This window comes from Rhea pennata, chromosome 7, assembly GCF_028389875.1.
Source record: "Rhea pennata isolate bPtePen1 chromosome 7, bPtePen1.pri, whole genome shotgun sequence".
NCBI lineage: Eukaryota > Metazoa > Chordata > Aves > Rheiformes > Rheidae > Rhea > Rhea pennata.
The window spans coordinates 14767905-14785208 of record NC_084669.1 but is presented as its reverse complement, the minus strand read 5'-3'; the positions used below and the strand labels follow the sequence as shown (position 1 = coordinate 14785208).

Below are 17304 nucleotides of genomic sequence, written 5' to 3'. Positions count from 1 at the left end.
TCTCAAACTAATTTACCTAAAACCTTTTTTTTTTTTTTTTCTTTCTTTCTTTCTTAATGCAGGCTGGGAGGACCTGATCCTCTGGACTACGTTAGCATGTACAGGAACCTGGGAAATCCCGCATTGAACGTTCCTGAGCACTGGCACTATGTCAGCTTTGGGTTAAGTGACTTATATGGAGACAACAGAGTACATGAGTAAGTCTCTTGTGAGTTCTGTTGGTGTGTGTTCTGTCTTGTATTGCATTTGGGGGACTAAGTAAAACCCTGTCCTACTGTTCTTGTTATTTGATCAGCTGTTTCTTCTGCTGTTAATACTGTGGTCCGTGTCCTGCTAAGGGATGGTGTGTGCTTCTTGCACATGGAAGATGTACTATGTTCCCCCCTTCAGAATTAGGGCTTGCTTTGAATGCAGTGCATTTCCTTGTTAGTGTAAATGTTAAACGTTGGTGGGGAGAATTTTTTACTCTTGTTTAATCTGTTATGGTTATATGCTCAAATCCTGACCCTTCCCCATGCACATTAATGCCTTTCTCTGGAAAACTGCTGTAAGGGCATTTTTCCTGCTGCTGGCACAGCAATGTTAGTGTCAGTGAGTGGACTGTCATTCCAGTGACTGCTGTATGAGATGCCAGTCAATAGTACAGAAGAATAAAATGATAATTGTTTGCCTCTATTCTCTCCAATAACTGAGTGATTATTTTAGCTTGTTAGTCTGAACAGTCTTTAGCATGTATTTTGTATCAGATTAGGCAAGCAGTACAGCCTGATCTTATTCTTATATCTTTTACTGATCTTGCAAGTGAGCTGCGGTAGTCAGGTGTCATGATCCTGGGGCTGTGAACACAGCATTTTAACTAGCTAGAAATGGGAAAAGGTTTCCAGAGTTGCTGTTCCTTAGCTCTTAGTTTAGTGAAACTGTCTTGCACTGTTTCATGGTTGTAGGATAAATATTCTTGATGAATGATGCAGCAAAGGGCCCAGATTTGTTCCTTCAAGCTCTCCCTCTTTGGTTTGTCTTGTTTAAGTTTCAGCCAGCAGTTTTTCATTCAGACACTTTTCTTGCAACAGCAGCAGTCAAGCAGCCTCTTTAACTGTGTCCGTGTTCTCGAGGCAGCCGCTCCTGTTTGCAGGTACAGCACTGCTTTTCAGAAGACTGAAAAGCCCCTCTTGTAAGAGGGGTGTCTCTACAGAACCGTGGTGTTGCTGAGATCTGTGTGGAGGGTTTGACCTGCAAACCCCATTCACTAATCACTGGGGCAGACACAAGGCAGGGCAAGAGAAAGGTGAAAGAAAAGAATGGGAAAATAAGTTAAAGACTTTCTTCCCTCATTTCCACAAGAGACCCAGTCCTGGATGTGCAGATCTTCACACATGATGCCTTTTTTCTCAGATCATGAGTTTTCATCTTTGCCACTGAGAATCTGAGGTTGCCAAGATTAGGTCATATATGTATGGCTGCTTCATTTTGCTGGAAGTGAATTTTGTGGGGAGAAAGCGTTTTGCTGACTTCCCCTTTTTGGTGGCTTATCAGCCTGGGACTCTCTCAGGTGAGGCTATTCTTTTTGCTCAGACTCTTGCCTTATGGTTTTGGGAAAGAGTAGGGAGCGCACATAGTGGTTTCTCCTGAAGAATCAAGGATGAGGGGTGGCTTACTGCATTATTATAAATGAAGAAGCAAGTATGGGAGGACGTAGACTCCTAGCTGCTGACTGTAGCACGCACTCTGGCTTCTCAAACTCAGGCTACTCTCGCCAAATACTTTTATTTTGTAGTGGAGAGCTGAAGGAGAAGGGCTGAAAATATCACATGGATGTAATCTCACAATTTAAAAAATCTTCCTAGAACAAGACTTTCTATGTCTTCATACTGTTAAATGCTTCGATTTGGAAATTCATAATCAGGAACATTTTGCTGGTTACAATTCACAGGAATTACAAACAAACAAAACCCCTCCAGACATGGGCAGCAGGCGATTTCTTAGGCCTGCAGAAGGAAGGAGTGGCAAAGTCCCCTCCAGACTCTGGGAGGTCTAGAAGGCCCTAAGCCCCCTGCACACACCTCCTCCTGGGAGGGGAGCAGTGGGGCTCTGCAAGTGGGTCTGCCTTGGCTGCCGGGAGCGCTGCGCTGCAGCAGGAGCCTCCCTTAGGCTGCTGCGGCTGGATGCTGCGTGTGGACAGCGAGCCTGAGGTGCTGGGTTTCTTTGCAGGGCTTGGCAGAAACCTGTTGAGTATAGGACTGTTCAGATCTGTCAAAGTGATTTCTGTGCCCTGTGTGTGTATGTTTATCTGTTGTCTCTCTGTGGGCTGCAACATTGTTCCTGGGCTCCAGAGCAGTGAGTCCCTGTGTCACTTGCCCTGCAAAGCTCAGCTGTCTGCACCCTATATTGTCTTTAATTTAGCTTTATCCTTGGGGCTATAAAATATAATACTATATGTGCTGTTGGGAAGGCTGGAGCTGGCTGTCTTTATTGTGAATAGTCTCAATATACACTTATGCATGTGGTAAGGCTGTCAAAACCTACACATCTCCTAAACATTGAGCCTGAAATTATCATCTGGTATGTGAGCATTGGAGACAGGCACAGGAGAGATTCAAAAGGAGCTCAGCACCCACCAACACTCCTTGTTCCCAGTGGCAGTCACAGTGTGCTAATTACTGTTGAAACATGACTGTCTACGTGAAGTGCGCATCACCAGATGCAACGTGCGTGCAGTGCCAATGAATGTAGTGATTATTCTGTGCGTTCAAGAAGCTCTTGCTCTTTGAGAGGCAATTTATTAAAGCACTTGTTTAAGAGAACTAGGTATCAGTCTCTGTCTCTTGAAGGACTTTGGAGTTCTGCTGTCACAGATAACTCATGCCATGGGATGGTTGGCAGGAGCATAGGGTGACAGTGGAGTTGTCTAAATCTTTGGAGTATTTCTCTTAAAGCTGGTGTCACTGTCACACTGAACTGGCATCTGGAGGTGTAATTTTTTCCTTTTTCTCAAAAAAAAAAAAAAAAAAATGCAAGAGTGCAGACTGGGAAGAGCAGCGTTGGACCTGCTTGTGACAGTTGGCAGAGTTTCTACAATAGGGATGTTTTTCCATAACCCTCCCAGCTTTCATCCTTTAGAAGGGAAAAGGTTGTATATTGCCAAAGGCTTTTGAAATCTCCTTAGTTGACTTTGGGTAATGCATAACTTATCTCTCATATACCTCTTCTGGTGCTACAGTACGGTTTAGACTAATTACAATGCAGTATAAAATGAAAAGGACTTTTTGAGGTTTTTTGAGTGAACCAAAGCTGAATAGGAGGCCCCTGTATTTTTATTTATAATGGAATAGCAAACAGATGTAGCAAGTAATGTGAAAAAGTTGATTTTAATTTATATTTTTTAATAAGAACCTGAAAAGTCTGAAGTGGTGCTCTCCCTGTGCCTCCTTGTTGACAGATTTATTTTCAGTTAAAACAGCAGCATTATTTCCTGCTCTGCTTAAATATCAGCTATGCTCTGCTTACAAAACAGGTCTGTTTTTAAGAGTCTACAGAATAACATGGAAGAAATCTGAGAGTTTCAAATGGAGAAACCTTTTTCATTTAAGAACACTCAGTGTTTCACGGTATAATGGGAACCGTGACACCAGCTGTGCTGGGCTGATTGCTCTAAAAATCCTAAATCATGATGTCATGACAGCGTTATGGAACCACAGGCCTTTCAGTGAGATTTCATGCCAAGTTGCTTGGATGGCAGTAAGTCTCTCCCAGTGACTTGTGCCACAACACAAGTGGCAGCAGAAATCCTTCTGTGACACTTCTGCAAGTTTTTCCTCCACTTTTAACTTTCCTGTCTACTTTAAAATCAAAAATGATGTGCAACTCTTTGAATTTATGCAACAGGCTTAGAATTGTTTTTTCTTTTTTGAACTATTGTTGCTCTCAAAGAAAGATCCTGTATGGAAGGGCTGCGTAGATGTGTAACACGTGTGTGTGCTGGCAGAGAGCCTCTGGCCACTCTGGCCCTGGGAGATGTGGCAGGTCCTGCTCCCTCTTCCCCCCCTCGCTGGCAGCTACAGCCCCACGGCAAACTCCGCTGTAGGGAACGTAGCCTTGTGCTTCAGTGCAAAGTGCAGTGTCTCAGTGGCAACTGCAGATTCATACTCAGATGCCAGATTGTTTTTTAGGAGGGTCAAGGCACCTGGTCCTTCCTGCCGTTTTCAAGTGCAGCGGTAACTTCTGTCTATGCGGAGAGCAGGCATCCGAGGGAAGCAGCCTCAACAATTATAGCTGGACTCAGGAGACTCCATCAGTATCAACACCAGCTTCGGCTTTTGCTGTGCCACAGGCTGCTCTGGCCCCTGGATTGTGCTGGCACAGGAGTCTGCAAGGCTGTCAAGGTAGCTAAAGCGATAAGTTTTTCACCAGATTGGCTCCTAGCTCCGGTTCACAGTAAGGCCAAGGCCGGATCTCCGGTTAATTATTCCTGTAGTTCAACAAGTGCTCACCCTTTTTGTCAACAATTTTAAAAGTGCATGGAAAATGAGGCCCATGAAACTAAAATCCCTGAAAGCCTTGAGGAATCTTATTTGTATTACAATTGCAAGGCTGTAATTTAGAGCTGTAATAGAAAGCAACATTTAAATTATTGCTAGGTTAAGATAAGTTGTGATTTGAGGCCTTCTCGCATCCTGAGAAGAAACACTGCAAGTGTGTTTTGATGTTTAGCTTTTTATATAAGTTTCAATAATCGGGTTTCCTAGTCCACACACACTTCATAGGGATGAGAGTTTTTTCTGGCAGCTTGTTGGGAGCCTAAGTGCAGCATCACATTTGCATAAAACCGAACAGATTACAGCTGCCTCCGTCTCCAGTACAGATGCATGGTGCCACCCGCAGAGACAACGGGTTCCAGCTTGCTGTGGCCCTTTTGATTTGGGCTACTTACCATTTGGATCGAGCGGGCGCGGTGCACGCCGGGACAACGTGTTGTCTCTGTGGGTGGTGCCTCCCTATTAAAGGTGAGGGTAAGCATGAGCCTTTCAAGATCTCCAGTCCAGCTTGTGTTCTGCTTGCTTGTATAGATCTTCTGAATGACCTTAACTTGTAAAAGGGCAAGGATGCTTGTTAGAGCTGGGAGGAAGAAAAAGCCGCGCAAAACTGGATCAGGTAACAAATGCAAGGCTTGCGGAGGGGTGGATGTTTTCTGGAAGGCTTTTTTTGAGTATGAAAGGAGTTTGAAAAGAGTATTTAGAAAATAGCCTGAAAGTTGGAACGAGTACTCTCTTTCTTTTGGCTTCTCTTTTGAGCCTGCATGAATGTAGGATGGAGTGGTGCTGACAGCTGTCGCTTTAGTGGCCTCTTAGTTCTGTAGCTTTTCATAAATCTAAAAGCTCACTACTCTTAGCTTGCCAGACTTTAGCCTTAAATTTTGATTTTAATGAGTCCCTAAGCGCATCATAAACTACGTGCCTAAAGCACCACTGAAATATTGCACCAACTCCAAGGTGACAATGAACACTTCTAAAATGCTAGAGATGGGCTCTGCCGCTCTATGTCTTCATGAAAATGAAATAAAATAAAGGACTTCTTAAAAGAGTAAATCAGGAAGGGGTAGTGGTTGTTGTGGGTTGATATTTTAGAGGAGATCTTGAAGTAGTTTTTACGGAGTTCAGCATATCTGCCTTGAAGGGATGAAAGAACCAGTCACTTTAGCTTAGGAATCAAGTCTACAATTCCAGGAAAGTTACTAAAGTCTCAAGGTTTTTTCCAGCTTTCGTGGCTTCCACATTTCTTCCAAATGTGAGATTTAAGAGTACGCCATACAGAGGAGACCAAGGACTTTCTTAATAAAAGCTTAGAGGCAGAAACCTTCCCCTGATCCTCAGGTTGTTTCACTGGGCCATTAGCTCTGAAGTCAAATGGCACCTGCCATGTGAGGGTTGGCTACTGGGAAGCCACTTCTGCACATGGAATAGGGAAGGGAATGGAATAGGATGTGTTTGAGACACATCTTCAGGTTGAGGATCAGGAGGGTAGAAACAGTGGTTCTGTTCTCAGGTCAGGCTTTTGTTATCTGTGACTGTGAGGGGTTGGTTAGGGGGAGCAACTGTGAGAGCAGAGAAATTCTGGAGACTCAGCATCACTCTGACGAGCTTCCCCCCATTCTCTGCGGCTTCCGGCTTCATGTTGCCATGGCTTTGCAGGAGTCTACTTTAGCCAGTACACTGAAAGAAATATTTCTTCTGGGCTTTGTTGCTAGAGATATAGCATTTACCCCAGCAGAATGAAATGATGTGAAAAGGGACGGTGGTAAACGTGAGTTTAAAAAGGAGGTGCAAGAGCTAAGACTGCAGGGATGAGGGTCCAAGGTGGGCACTGAACTCTAAACTTCCTTTTTCTGCATAGTTCTCCTTTCTGCCCATCAGAGATCAACCCCAGATGTAATCTTATTTTTTCCAGTTAGTCTTTTTTTTCTTCTGAGACAGAGGGAAGAGAAGAGCTCATGACAGAGTGGGAAGGGAGAGGCCACAGAATTAGGGTGTTCTGTGACCAAAAAAAAAAAAAAAGGCATTTCCTTTCAATGATGGCTTATTTAAGAATCACTTGAAATTGAAATGGGTGGTTTCAGCTGCAGGAGGGTAATAAGGTCTGTTTTCTTACAAATTTATATCTTGTGGCTGGATGCTTTAGTGTCGAGGATGTGAGTTGGACTGAGCTTTTTCCACAGAGTGCTCATAGTGGCTGTCTCCTGTGTGGATTCGCAGGTGTCTAGAAATATAGTTGTGCTTCTACTGAAACTTGCTTCCTGGGAGCACATCTCTTCTGGCTGTTTGCCCCTGCCTAGTTTGTAGAACTGTGTTTTGGGAGCTATTCTCATTCTTGAAGGATTTGGTTGCATTTGACCAGCGAGTTCAGAAATTGTGGGGATGCTTTAAGGAAAAATATGCACAAGTGTGATCCTGAATGCTTCACTTCCATGAGACCAGGCAAAAAAACAGTTAAACCAAGTGTCCTGCCTATTTACATGCCCAGCTGATAGTGTCCTTCAGATCACCGAGGTAATGCACCAGGACTGTCTAGGACTTGTGTTTCTCTGCTGGAGGCAGACCTCCCTTGAAGCTATGGTCACCATGGGGAAATCCTCCCCCCCTCCTTTCTCAGTACAGAGTGCACTTGGCTTCCAAATGTCATTTGTTGGAGGTAGTTAGTACCGTTAATAATACGGAAGACGTGGGCCACCTACGAAGCAGAAGTCTGTTTTGTGCTGCAGTATAGCTGTGTGTTTGCATGCATAGGCTGCGGGACCAAAGCACGCTCAAAGTGTGTCAGATTGGGGATTTTTTTTTTTGAAGCGTTGAAGGAAATTCATTTAACATTTACGGCACGGTGGTTGAATTTACAAGAAGGACTGTTTTCAATTAAAAAAAAAAATAAGATTGGAAATAAGTTTATCGCTGAACAGTACTGAATGCAGAACCAGCTTCCTGGTCAGTAGCATATCTGTACGTATGTCCTGGTAAGATGAGCATCTTCCTGCCATGCAGGGGAAGGGGCACAATGTTCAAACTGGATGATCTTTTTGTCAGCAGATCTCGTGTGTGTATGATCTTGGCACATGGGAGGAGGGGAGGTGACCTGAGCTAAGGCTTCCTCGCTGTCATCTGGGTTAGTGCTGAATGAGGTGGGAGAGCTCACATGTTCTGCTCTGCCTGTGAGCTCAGCCTGCTGGGAAGAAGGGAGACCAGGGATCGGGCTTGGGTCTTCCAGGGAAAGACTCTGCTATTTGATGAAGATCAGTTTGGGATATTCCAAAAAGCAGTAATTAAAAGATAATGTTTTTTTTTCCCAGTAGGACATGAAGGTAAAAGTTTTTTTGAATCCTGTGGCCACTCCAGCTGTAAGATCAAAGGAGGTGTTTGTTTTGTTTTTTGTTTTTTTTTTTTTTTTTTACCCTTTGGTTGCTTGAATAATGATACTAACAAAATGAATGTTTGAAGAGATGCATCTGAATGCTCTTATTCAGACCTAATCCCCTTTTCTTCCTCAGTGCAGACTTAGCATTGGGAACATGCCTTGCTAACTAGTACAGTGCGAGGCAAGTATTCATCTCTTGATGGGACAGTGGTTACCAATTAGATTTTATTTGAAAATGTGGACTGTCAGTATATCCCTCTCCTAAGCAGCAAACTTGATAGTAATCGCTAAGCTGGTCTGCACATCTACCGTCATCTCAGTTTTGAATCGAGGCCCGATAGGCAGTGACACCAGGCTAACAAAAGAAGGCTGTAAATCTTTGGTGGTCTCCCATTCACATGGTATTCCCCTCCTTGGACAAAGGGGTGGCCAGTGCTCCTCAGCGCCTCTCTGCCTCTGGGGACGGTAAACAGGGACGGGATTGTCTTGGGAGGCATTTTTTGATGAGCTGACAAAGCTGATTTGGGGTAGTTGGGGAACCACCTGACAAAGAGGGCCGAGGTTTAGTGAAAGATTCTCTTAGAGCTCTTAAGAACAAAAAGTAAAGAAAAAGAAACCCACAACTCCTCCCTCAACCCCCTCCTCTGAAAACAAGAAACCCCTGCAAACAAACAAAAAAACCCTTGTTTTTTGCAGGAGGTAAACAGAGTGGGAGGAGGTGGAGGGGGACGCTGCCGTTCTTGGGGACCTCTGATTTAAGCCCGGAGGGTAGGGACGAGCGAAGGAGGGAAGGGTGCACAGATGGCTCATTGTTTTGTCCCGCTCGGCATTCTCGCCCTGCTGAAGCGAAGGGCAATTGTTTTAAGATTCCTTTTGGCCAAGGCAGCTATTTGTTTTTCAGCTATGGCCTGTCCCAGAAGATGCAAGCTGGAAACCAGAGGGACTGTTCTTTAACACCGGTTTGTTTTGGAGGGTCAGTGCTCTATCCAGGGGACCAGTGCAGCTGGGCTGTGAGGCAGCGAGGAGAAGAGCGCGTGCCTAGGAACCGTGCTGCGGAGCCGGGGAGAATGCGAGAACAGAAGGACGCGCGTGGACGGGCTGAACGGAGCCCGCTGCGGAGCAGGGTCCTGCTAGGGGAACTGCCGCAAACCCACGAGTGTGGCGTAAAGCTGACGTCTACCTTGCCTGCAGAGATACCTGATGCACTCTATAGCTTTCTTGCAGTCTTTATTTTTTTATAGCAAAAACATGTTAATACAGAGAAAAATAGTCTGCTATTTCTATACTGTTATTCTTCTTACTGCTTCAGTTGCACTGGTACAGCTCCTTCCCCCTCCTCCCCTGTGAATTGTTGTGGCATTTTTGGAGCAGGGGCCTTTTTTGGCAGAGTCGACAAAAATAAACCGTAAAGGCTGCTGCTGTTCTGAATAGGGCTCAACAGGGGAATTTTACCAGTAGAGCTACAGCAATATAATTATACTGGTAGACTAGTTACAGTAAATTTCCTCATGAAGACAAGCCCTAAGTTGACATTTCCTAGCTAAGTTGAATCCATATGTATAACTTTATTACACAAAAGCAGTGTATCTCTGGACCTTGAATTCCTTTTTACCCAGAAGAGTAATGTTAAGCAGGAAAGTGAAGCATTTAGTGTTCAAAGATGCTTGGGGAGTTTTCTGCAACAGAGTGGTTGTGATGAGTTGTATACTGAATTCTGTGTTTTACTGAGTAGGTCATTCCTCCTCCAGTGATCATGAGCATGAGGAGTGTGTTAGTGCTTAACTGCATTAAAAAGCAAGAGTTACTGAAACATGCTGTAAGTTGACATCTCTCCAAATCTTACTCTTCTTTGTAAGAAACTGACTCACGTTGTGGTCTCCCTAGCTGAAGTGGCTTGGCTGAGAGGCAAAATTATTTTGACTTCAAAACCTTTAGGGGTAATCCTGGACCGTGAAACAAGAAAAAAATGGTGTTTTCATTCCCTCTTTGATTTCAAGAGGCCAAGATTTTTTTTTTTTTGTCCTTTTGCTTTTTATTGTCTAACAGGGTGGAGTGCATGTAACATTCACCGGCCAGGTGTTTATTTCTAGAGATCAAAAATCAGTCTGTGATTCCTGCCTCTGGAAGTTTCTAACCCTTCAAAGGAGGATTAATCTTTCAGGAGAAGTTTATCATTTAAAGGCAGATAAAAATACAGTTGACTTTTCCATGCAGGTGTTTTGTGTTTCCCATTTGGGAGTCTTTCACCAGTGGTCTAAGGCTTTCTTTTTTTTCTTTCTAGGATTATGGCTAGGGCTTCAAGGGCCTTTCCTTCCCTGTTTAATCAGTTAAGATTTCTTCTGGTGCTCATCAGTATGTTTTTGAGTGCACTCTTTATAGTGAAATGAAACTTGCTAATAGCTCAGCAAGTAAGGAAGTATTGTCTTGATTTTCACAGCTAATGAAGTAAAAGATCAGGGATTAATGTCCGGATCATATAGGACACCTAGTTGCCCAAACTGCAGTTGAAATGTATTGGAATTCAAGCTCCTAAATACCTTTTGTGTCTCAAACTTATTTATGGCTCAGCTCTCTTGAGAGCTTAGTTATATCAGTCCTAAGAGTGTGTTTTAGAGTCGTCTGTGTGATTTATTTTACCTATGTTCTTTAGTTAATAGGAAGGTAGTAGAAGACCCCACTGCTGATACACTGCATAGCATGTTGGAGCCCTGATCCTCGCCTGAGACCTTACGTGATACTGAAATAAGCTAACCAGCTGTCAGCATAGCTTCTCACTCTGGGTTTTTCTCTTGTTCTTTCCACTCTCCTGTACTGATTTTTGAAAGCTCCTTTTGTTCTGTGAATGGATTCCTTCTAGCAGCTGCAGAACTTTCCACAATATGAGTTAGGAAGGAGCCAGCAGGCACTGCAAGGAAAGTTGATGTTCTTTCTCCAGCCTCCTCGAGCGTGATAGTACCGGCCTTCTCAGTCGCACAGGCCCTTTGCTTCACCTCTCTCATGCAGTGATTTGGTGAGATTGCAGCAGAGCCCTTCATTCCAGGTGAAGTGGAGTTCCTTTTAGGCTATGCAGAGACCACTGTATCAGAGCTAAGGATGCAGTCCTGATGTGAAATAGGATCCACATGGAGATGACAAGTTGTCTTCTCTAATACACTACATATCATAGTTAATACAGCCTGTGTTGCAGGATCACCTGCAGCTCAGGCCAAGTAAAAGACTTGTTCTGGTTGATCTTGTAGAAATAGGTATAGAAAGCTCTCAGATGTAGCATAAATGCATAGCTTAAGCAAAATGTAGCAGTACAGGAGCTTTCTTTTTGACTAGTTCCCTGCCCCCTCATGCTCTGAATGCAAGTGTGCATCCTTACTCTAGTCCCAGCTGTTCTTTTCAGGTCCTTATAGGGGTGTAAAGATGATGCAACCCTTTGCAGCTTCCCCAGGCCATTGCAGTGTGGCTGTTTGCAAAACGTGCTCAGAGGAAGCAGCCTTGCTCAGGGTGCTGTTTGCAGTGTGCTGGCAGGTAGTGGTCGAGAGCCTGCTCTAGGGGATGCCTCAGCTAGCGTGTGCAGCCACTCAGCTGGATTGGGATAGTTTCTGCTGGCCAGGATATGGGAGCCTGAATAGCTCCAAAGAGAAAGGTATGAGCCCTCAAACCAAAAACATGGTCTGTCCTCTGACTGCTTATTTCATATAGATGTCATATTGAATATGTGTTTTGGGAAACATCAGGATGAAGTGTTTTTGTTTTGTCAGTTTGATTATGACAGCTTGTAATGAGGGGGGAATCATTGCTTACTGAGGTAGCTACGTCCATACAACATGAAATAGAAAATAAAAGGAAAACTACCCTCATGGGGACATATTTTTGCTAGGCTAAAGGGTGACACATACTATGCAACCTCTTGTTTCATGTTTTGCTGTTTTAGTCATTTCCCATGTTCAGTATTTGTCCATGCTGTGCAGAATGTGGAATTAATTTCCCAGCTTTTCTGTGGCCTTTATAGCATGAGGATACAAGCATTTCCTATGTTATGAGTTTGTCCTGTTACCCTGTGGAGTAGGGAAATAACAGCATTTTATTTCTGAGAATCAAATTCCTAAGTAACTTGCCAGAGATGATAGGACAGTGTAGCAGACAAAAAATTCAAACTCGGAATATTCAGGTACTGTTCAAGGACTTTAAGTGTATCCTTCAGTTTCTTGACTGAATGTTAATAATGAAGCATCTAGATTCCCTTGGCACCAGCATGGCCGTTAGAGCCTTTCTCCCTCGATTGCCGTGCATACTGTGCTTATATAGGTGTATATGTGTGTATATGTATGTCTATAAATGTATCTATGTGTATGCATATATGACTATATGTTGTGCTCCAGAATGAGATAGTAGTGCTTCCAAGCGTCAAGAGCTCACAGGGGTGAACCTCTGGCAGCTAAACAGGGTCCTGTCCTTCTCCCAGGTACTTCTGCTTTCATGGTATCAACAGCTGAGCCTCAAATGAAGCAACCTTTGAATTGCCTTAGTTTCTAGCCCTGCACATTAAAGTGACCTGAAACTAATGGTGGTTAACTTTAATATATATATATATAAAAAAAAACATGGGCTGGGCTGGAAACAGCAAGGTTTAGGAGCTGTTTCGCATGTGAGTGGGCAGGAAACTGGGTTCAGAAAAACACGTGTCAAATGAGCTTAAACAGTGCATTCATGAATTATCAGCTGTGTGTCTTGTCAGCTCTGCTTTCGACACAGGGCATCAGGAGTTGTGGGGAAGTAGTAAAAGTTTATACATGCACTCTTGGACATAGTGCTTTGTAGGCTCACTTTGGTTGGAAGGGACCTGGAGGCTCCAGTTCAACCTCAGGTCAGGGCCAACTTTCAGTCTTTCTGGATTATTTTTCAATATTGGGTTTAGGGGGAAAAAATGTTTCATCTGATGTATCAACTTTTGTTATTCTATTCACGGTAGCTGGTTTAAAATAACACCATGAATCTTGAAGCTTCAGAGGAAAAATTACTGGCTGAGTTTTGGGAGAAGCTAAATAGTAAGATGCATAAAAGCAATGTTGCATGTGTGATAAAGACTTCAGTTTGTTTCACTCTTCTATCCCTTCCTCCTAATACCACTTTACTTCCTAAATGGTAGATCAGTGAAGTAGAGCTCTATTCTAATATTGTTCAGCAGCAAAATGATTCACAAGTTTTACTCAGATCTATGTGGATGCGAGTTTTCTAAGTGCCTCCTATGGAGTATTTAATAATACTGAGAACCTTGCCCCCAAAGCACTGTTGGAGCAAGTACCTCTGCATCTGTTTGGGTTCAGATGTTGGAGTAATTGTCTAAAATAACGTAAGTTGCTGTTTCTAGAAAGGTTTTTAATTTAGCTGATTGCAAACACATTTGATATGATGTACTGCAAGAGAAATCTTTAGGCAAGTTTTAAGCATAGCCGTGGACAGATGACTAAAGCATGTTTGTCACTTGCTTTCTGACACTGATTTTAAATTAACAGCAATCTTTGAGCATTTTTTTTTGCTCTCTTGTTTTGCCTACTTACATGTAAAACTTTTCCTTAAATCAAGATGGGAACAAGCTTCCTCTCTGTGCACAGGCTCAGCGTTGTGAGAGCTCATGGAATTTCCTGTCCAGTGTTCTGATGCAAGAACCATCTGATGTCCAAATAACCATCCTGTGGTTTTGTCAGATGTTTCTACGTGTTAATATTTAAAATTGATGTTTTTGTCAATACTAGGAGACAATCTGTGAGAATATGTGAGTAAGCAGGTGCTTTTTGGTTGAAATAATATTTCTGAATGCTACTTAAGCTTTTCAGGGGAGTTACGCTTATTTTCGTAAGAAATTTCTTCACAAGAACATCTTAGCATGCCATTAAGACTCTCAAATGAGACTTTTGTATTGTTTGAGAGCTGCATTAAAACAACCATTTCCTGGTAGATAAGGTGCTGGGAAGTACCAGTTGATAGGTGGAGGGGTTTTGTTCGTTCTTTTTGCTCTGGAATATGACTGTGATTTGGCTAGTGTAGTAAGCACCTCTGGAGTTTATCTGCAGAAGACTGATTCTGAAAAATCTTGTTAGAACACAGATCAGCTCTTGTCCAATATCCCTTTCAGGAGAGGGAGACACTGAGATGTTGAACTCAGTGACTGCAGCAACCTACTCAATGCCTTTTTTTTTTTTTTTTTTTAAGGCAAGAGAGCACCCTTTGCATTTCTAACCAAACATGAGCAGTTGAAAGAGAAATGACATATAGTTTACTTCCCCCCCCCCCCCCAGTGAAGACCTGTGAAGTCTGACAAGTCAGCATCACTCGTCAGTTGCTAAGTGCACTGGCTTTTTTTCCATCAGTCCTCTGCGTTGCCAATAATAAACATCATCTTCACTGGCTAACAGTAACCATCCCAGAAGATTTTTCAAGCTGTGTAATCTTCAAACACTCTTAAAATTTGGGCCTTGAAATACTTTGGTCTTGACAAGCGGAACTGTGGGTGCTGCTTGTCAACGTTGGTGTAACATAACCAACTTCATGAACTTCTAAAATGTCCTGATAGGTTGTACTCAGAGCGGTGAATTCCTGGTACATTTTCTGAGACAGAATTGAGACTACTTTGTGATGGAACTAACAGTAGGGCTTGCTGGTGTCAAACAGAAGCGCAGTAATGCTATATTTTTGTGGCCTTCGAAACAGTACTGGAGTGGTTCAAAACAGCAGAACTGTCTCTGTAGAAGGTGTGGGGAGATGCAATGAGGGAGTTGAAGCAAAAAGTTGCTCAAGAGACTTTACAGAAGTAGTAGTAACACAGCTGCAACATATGAAGCTGAGACAAGTCAGTCCGGTGTACTGTAAGACTGCCCTTATTTCTCAGGAAAGACCCATTTTAGCACATTGTAGTTGCTGGACAAATTGGAGTTGTGATTTCTGAAAATCAAGTTCTAACTATTCCAAAAGAGCTTTCTTGTTCCCTGACTGAAATAAATGTAGCAAAGGGCCAGCCTTTCCTTGCTTAATCTTCCATTTTCAGGGATTGGTACACCTAATATTTATGTATGCGTACTCTTAAACTCTCAAAAATAAACACCTAACACACTCTGCTCGTTGTCCGGCTCTGTGTAGCATTTAAAAGGAGATTTTTAGAAATACTACTATCTTGCACTGAAATGAAGCAGAGCTTTTCTTGTTTCTTGCAAAAGTGAGAATGGAAGTGCTTTGGCAAATAGCTTTGACTTTTAAACTGAAAAGCCTCCGGTTTTCAGAGCCGCTTTTAAAGCAAAGGGCCAGTTTGGCTTTTGATCCCCTTAAGCTGGGTTATTTGATGTGAAAAAAATGCCCCGGGTACACTGCTGCAGAGGGGAGCAGCTTTTCAGTTCTCCGTGTGTGGCTTCAGGAGAGGGCCTGGCAGAGCACGGAGTCGGGGGGGCTCGAGGAAGCTGGCCACACTGCTCTGTAAATAGAGAGGCCTCTTTTTCTTTAGGTTCCTTTACTGGAACTAAATATCACGATCGGCGAAACCCTTACCTCGTAAAGGAACAAGCCAGATTTGTGCATGTGCAGCATTACAATGTGGTCTGTCCTGGCTGATCTGATTTGCTGGACAGATAAAGAGAATTTTAAACCGGGGAATGGCATGTGTAACATATGACCTTGGCTTTCAAAAGGTTTATTTTTGTTCATGTGACAAAAGGAGGTTTTAATATTAAATATAGGGTTGGATTTGACTTGGCAGATAGCAGAGCTTTCCGTTACTGCTGTAGTCATAATATAAAACTATCTGATGTGTGCCAGTGGGCATGTAGCAAGCCAAGAATTTCTTGGTTGATGTTTGTTTTGTGAAACCTTAGCTGGCTGCTTTGGATCTGCAGTGGTGATGCACCTTCCTGTTGGAGGGGCGAAATAATGACAGGCATAATACAACCCATGGTCTTTCTTACTAGAAAGTATCCTTAGTGTTTGGGTAAAATACGTTGTTTTTTTGTTGTTGTTGTTTTCTTCCCTCTCCTTAGCATTTTTTTTCTGGATTGGGGGGGAGGGAAACCTTAAAAATATAGGGTTCAGCAGAAATGAGGCATAAACCAAACTATGTGAAATATTCAGATCTGTTAGTAGAGGAACTTAATGCTGTGTTGAAGTTTGTAGTTTATGTACCTGGGGCCCTACATAGATGCAAAATTTTCTCTCTGAGGTTTTCTTCTCTCACATGCTTCATCTCCGAATGTTGGTCATTTTGGCACTGCTGTTTTACTGCAAATCTGAGGCTATTGTACTGTAATTGTTTGCTGAAGAAATGACATGTAAAAGACTTGGTGTGCTGAGGTGGTAAAATGAGCTCCAAAGCATCTTTTCTAAAATGGCTGTAATCTGAATTGGTCAGACAGAAAAAAAGAAAACTTTCTTCTAGACGAGAAAAGCATGTAATAGAAATGTTACTTTCATAGTTTATTTGGGAGACTGGGTCAGGTTAATCTGCTAACAATATGGATACTTTACTGCCTCCTTGAAACAAGTTAGTATAGGATATGGGTAGCCCTGAACTGTTGGGATAGCTGGAGAAGACCATGAGACACGATAGGTGATGTCCATGTGCTTTAGCAGAGGTCCTGGAGAACACTTGTTTTGCAGTATCTTGTCAAAATGCTGCAGACAACAGGTAGCTAGAGTAGGGACTCTGATTCTGAGTTATCCTCGCTCCTTCACCCCGTGGAAATGAGACTTAGTCTGTCTCTTTGAATAACTTTTTTTGGCCTCTTGGTTCACTCCAGCCGGACTGAAGGCACTCTGTGATTCAGCTTCCTGGAAGTTATGTGAAAATTGGGAACCTGGAGGAAGGATCTTGAGTTTGAATGTCTACAAGCCTGTAAGTTGTGATCCCTTTGGCCCATTCACAGCAGCCTGCATGCCTCTGTAAGATACTCTACAGGAAGGAGGTTGCCCTGGGGTTTCCGTGTAGCCACATGGAAGTCGTGGAATGTCTTAGTGTAGGTTAACTCATTAATGGGGAATCTCACTTTATTAGCTCCTCCGAGTGTGGAAGGGGCTTCTTGTTCATGAGAGGTGCATCTTTTATCTTGTTGGTAAGGCCTTGAGGAAATATGAATGCGTTTGGGGGGGACGAGTGGCTGCTTGCTACCCAGATGTTATGTAAGGGAGGAGTTTTGTCTTAGTGCGGCTCACTGGCGGGAGGGAATGAAAAACAAAACATTTATGTGGTTTTCTACTTTTATGGCTCGTACGTCCAGCAGTGTTGAACCTCTCATCATTGCTGTACAAACTCATTTCTGATGCATTTTTTTGTTGACTATGGCTGCAGATTACCTCTTCAGCCAGCTGACCAATACATCCTTTTCCCCAGCAATTTTGATGTTGGTGCCAGGGTAGGTGCTTATTCCCCAGTGAAAA

At 43.1% G+C, this 17304-nt stretch overlaps 1 protein-coding gene across 2 annotated transcripts in view; it reads left to right on the top strand.

The window, feature by feature from the left end:
* Nucleotides 1-17304, top strand: part of SUFU (SUFU negative regulator of hedgehog signaling) — a 95422-nt gene that overhangs the window by 8162 nt on the left and 69956 nt on the right. For both annotated transcript variants that reach the window (XM_062579941.1, XM_062579942.1), the window contains exon 2: nt 63-197. In XM_062579941.1, the coding sequence (XP_062435925.1) occupies nt 63-197 (135 nt within the window). The remainder of the gene's footprint in view (nt 1-62; nt 198-17304) is intronic.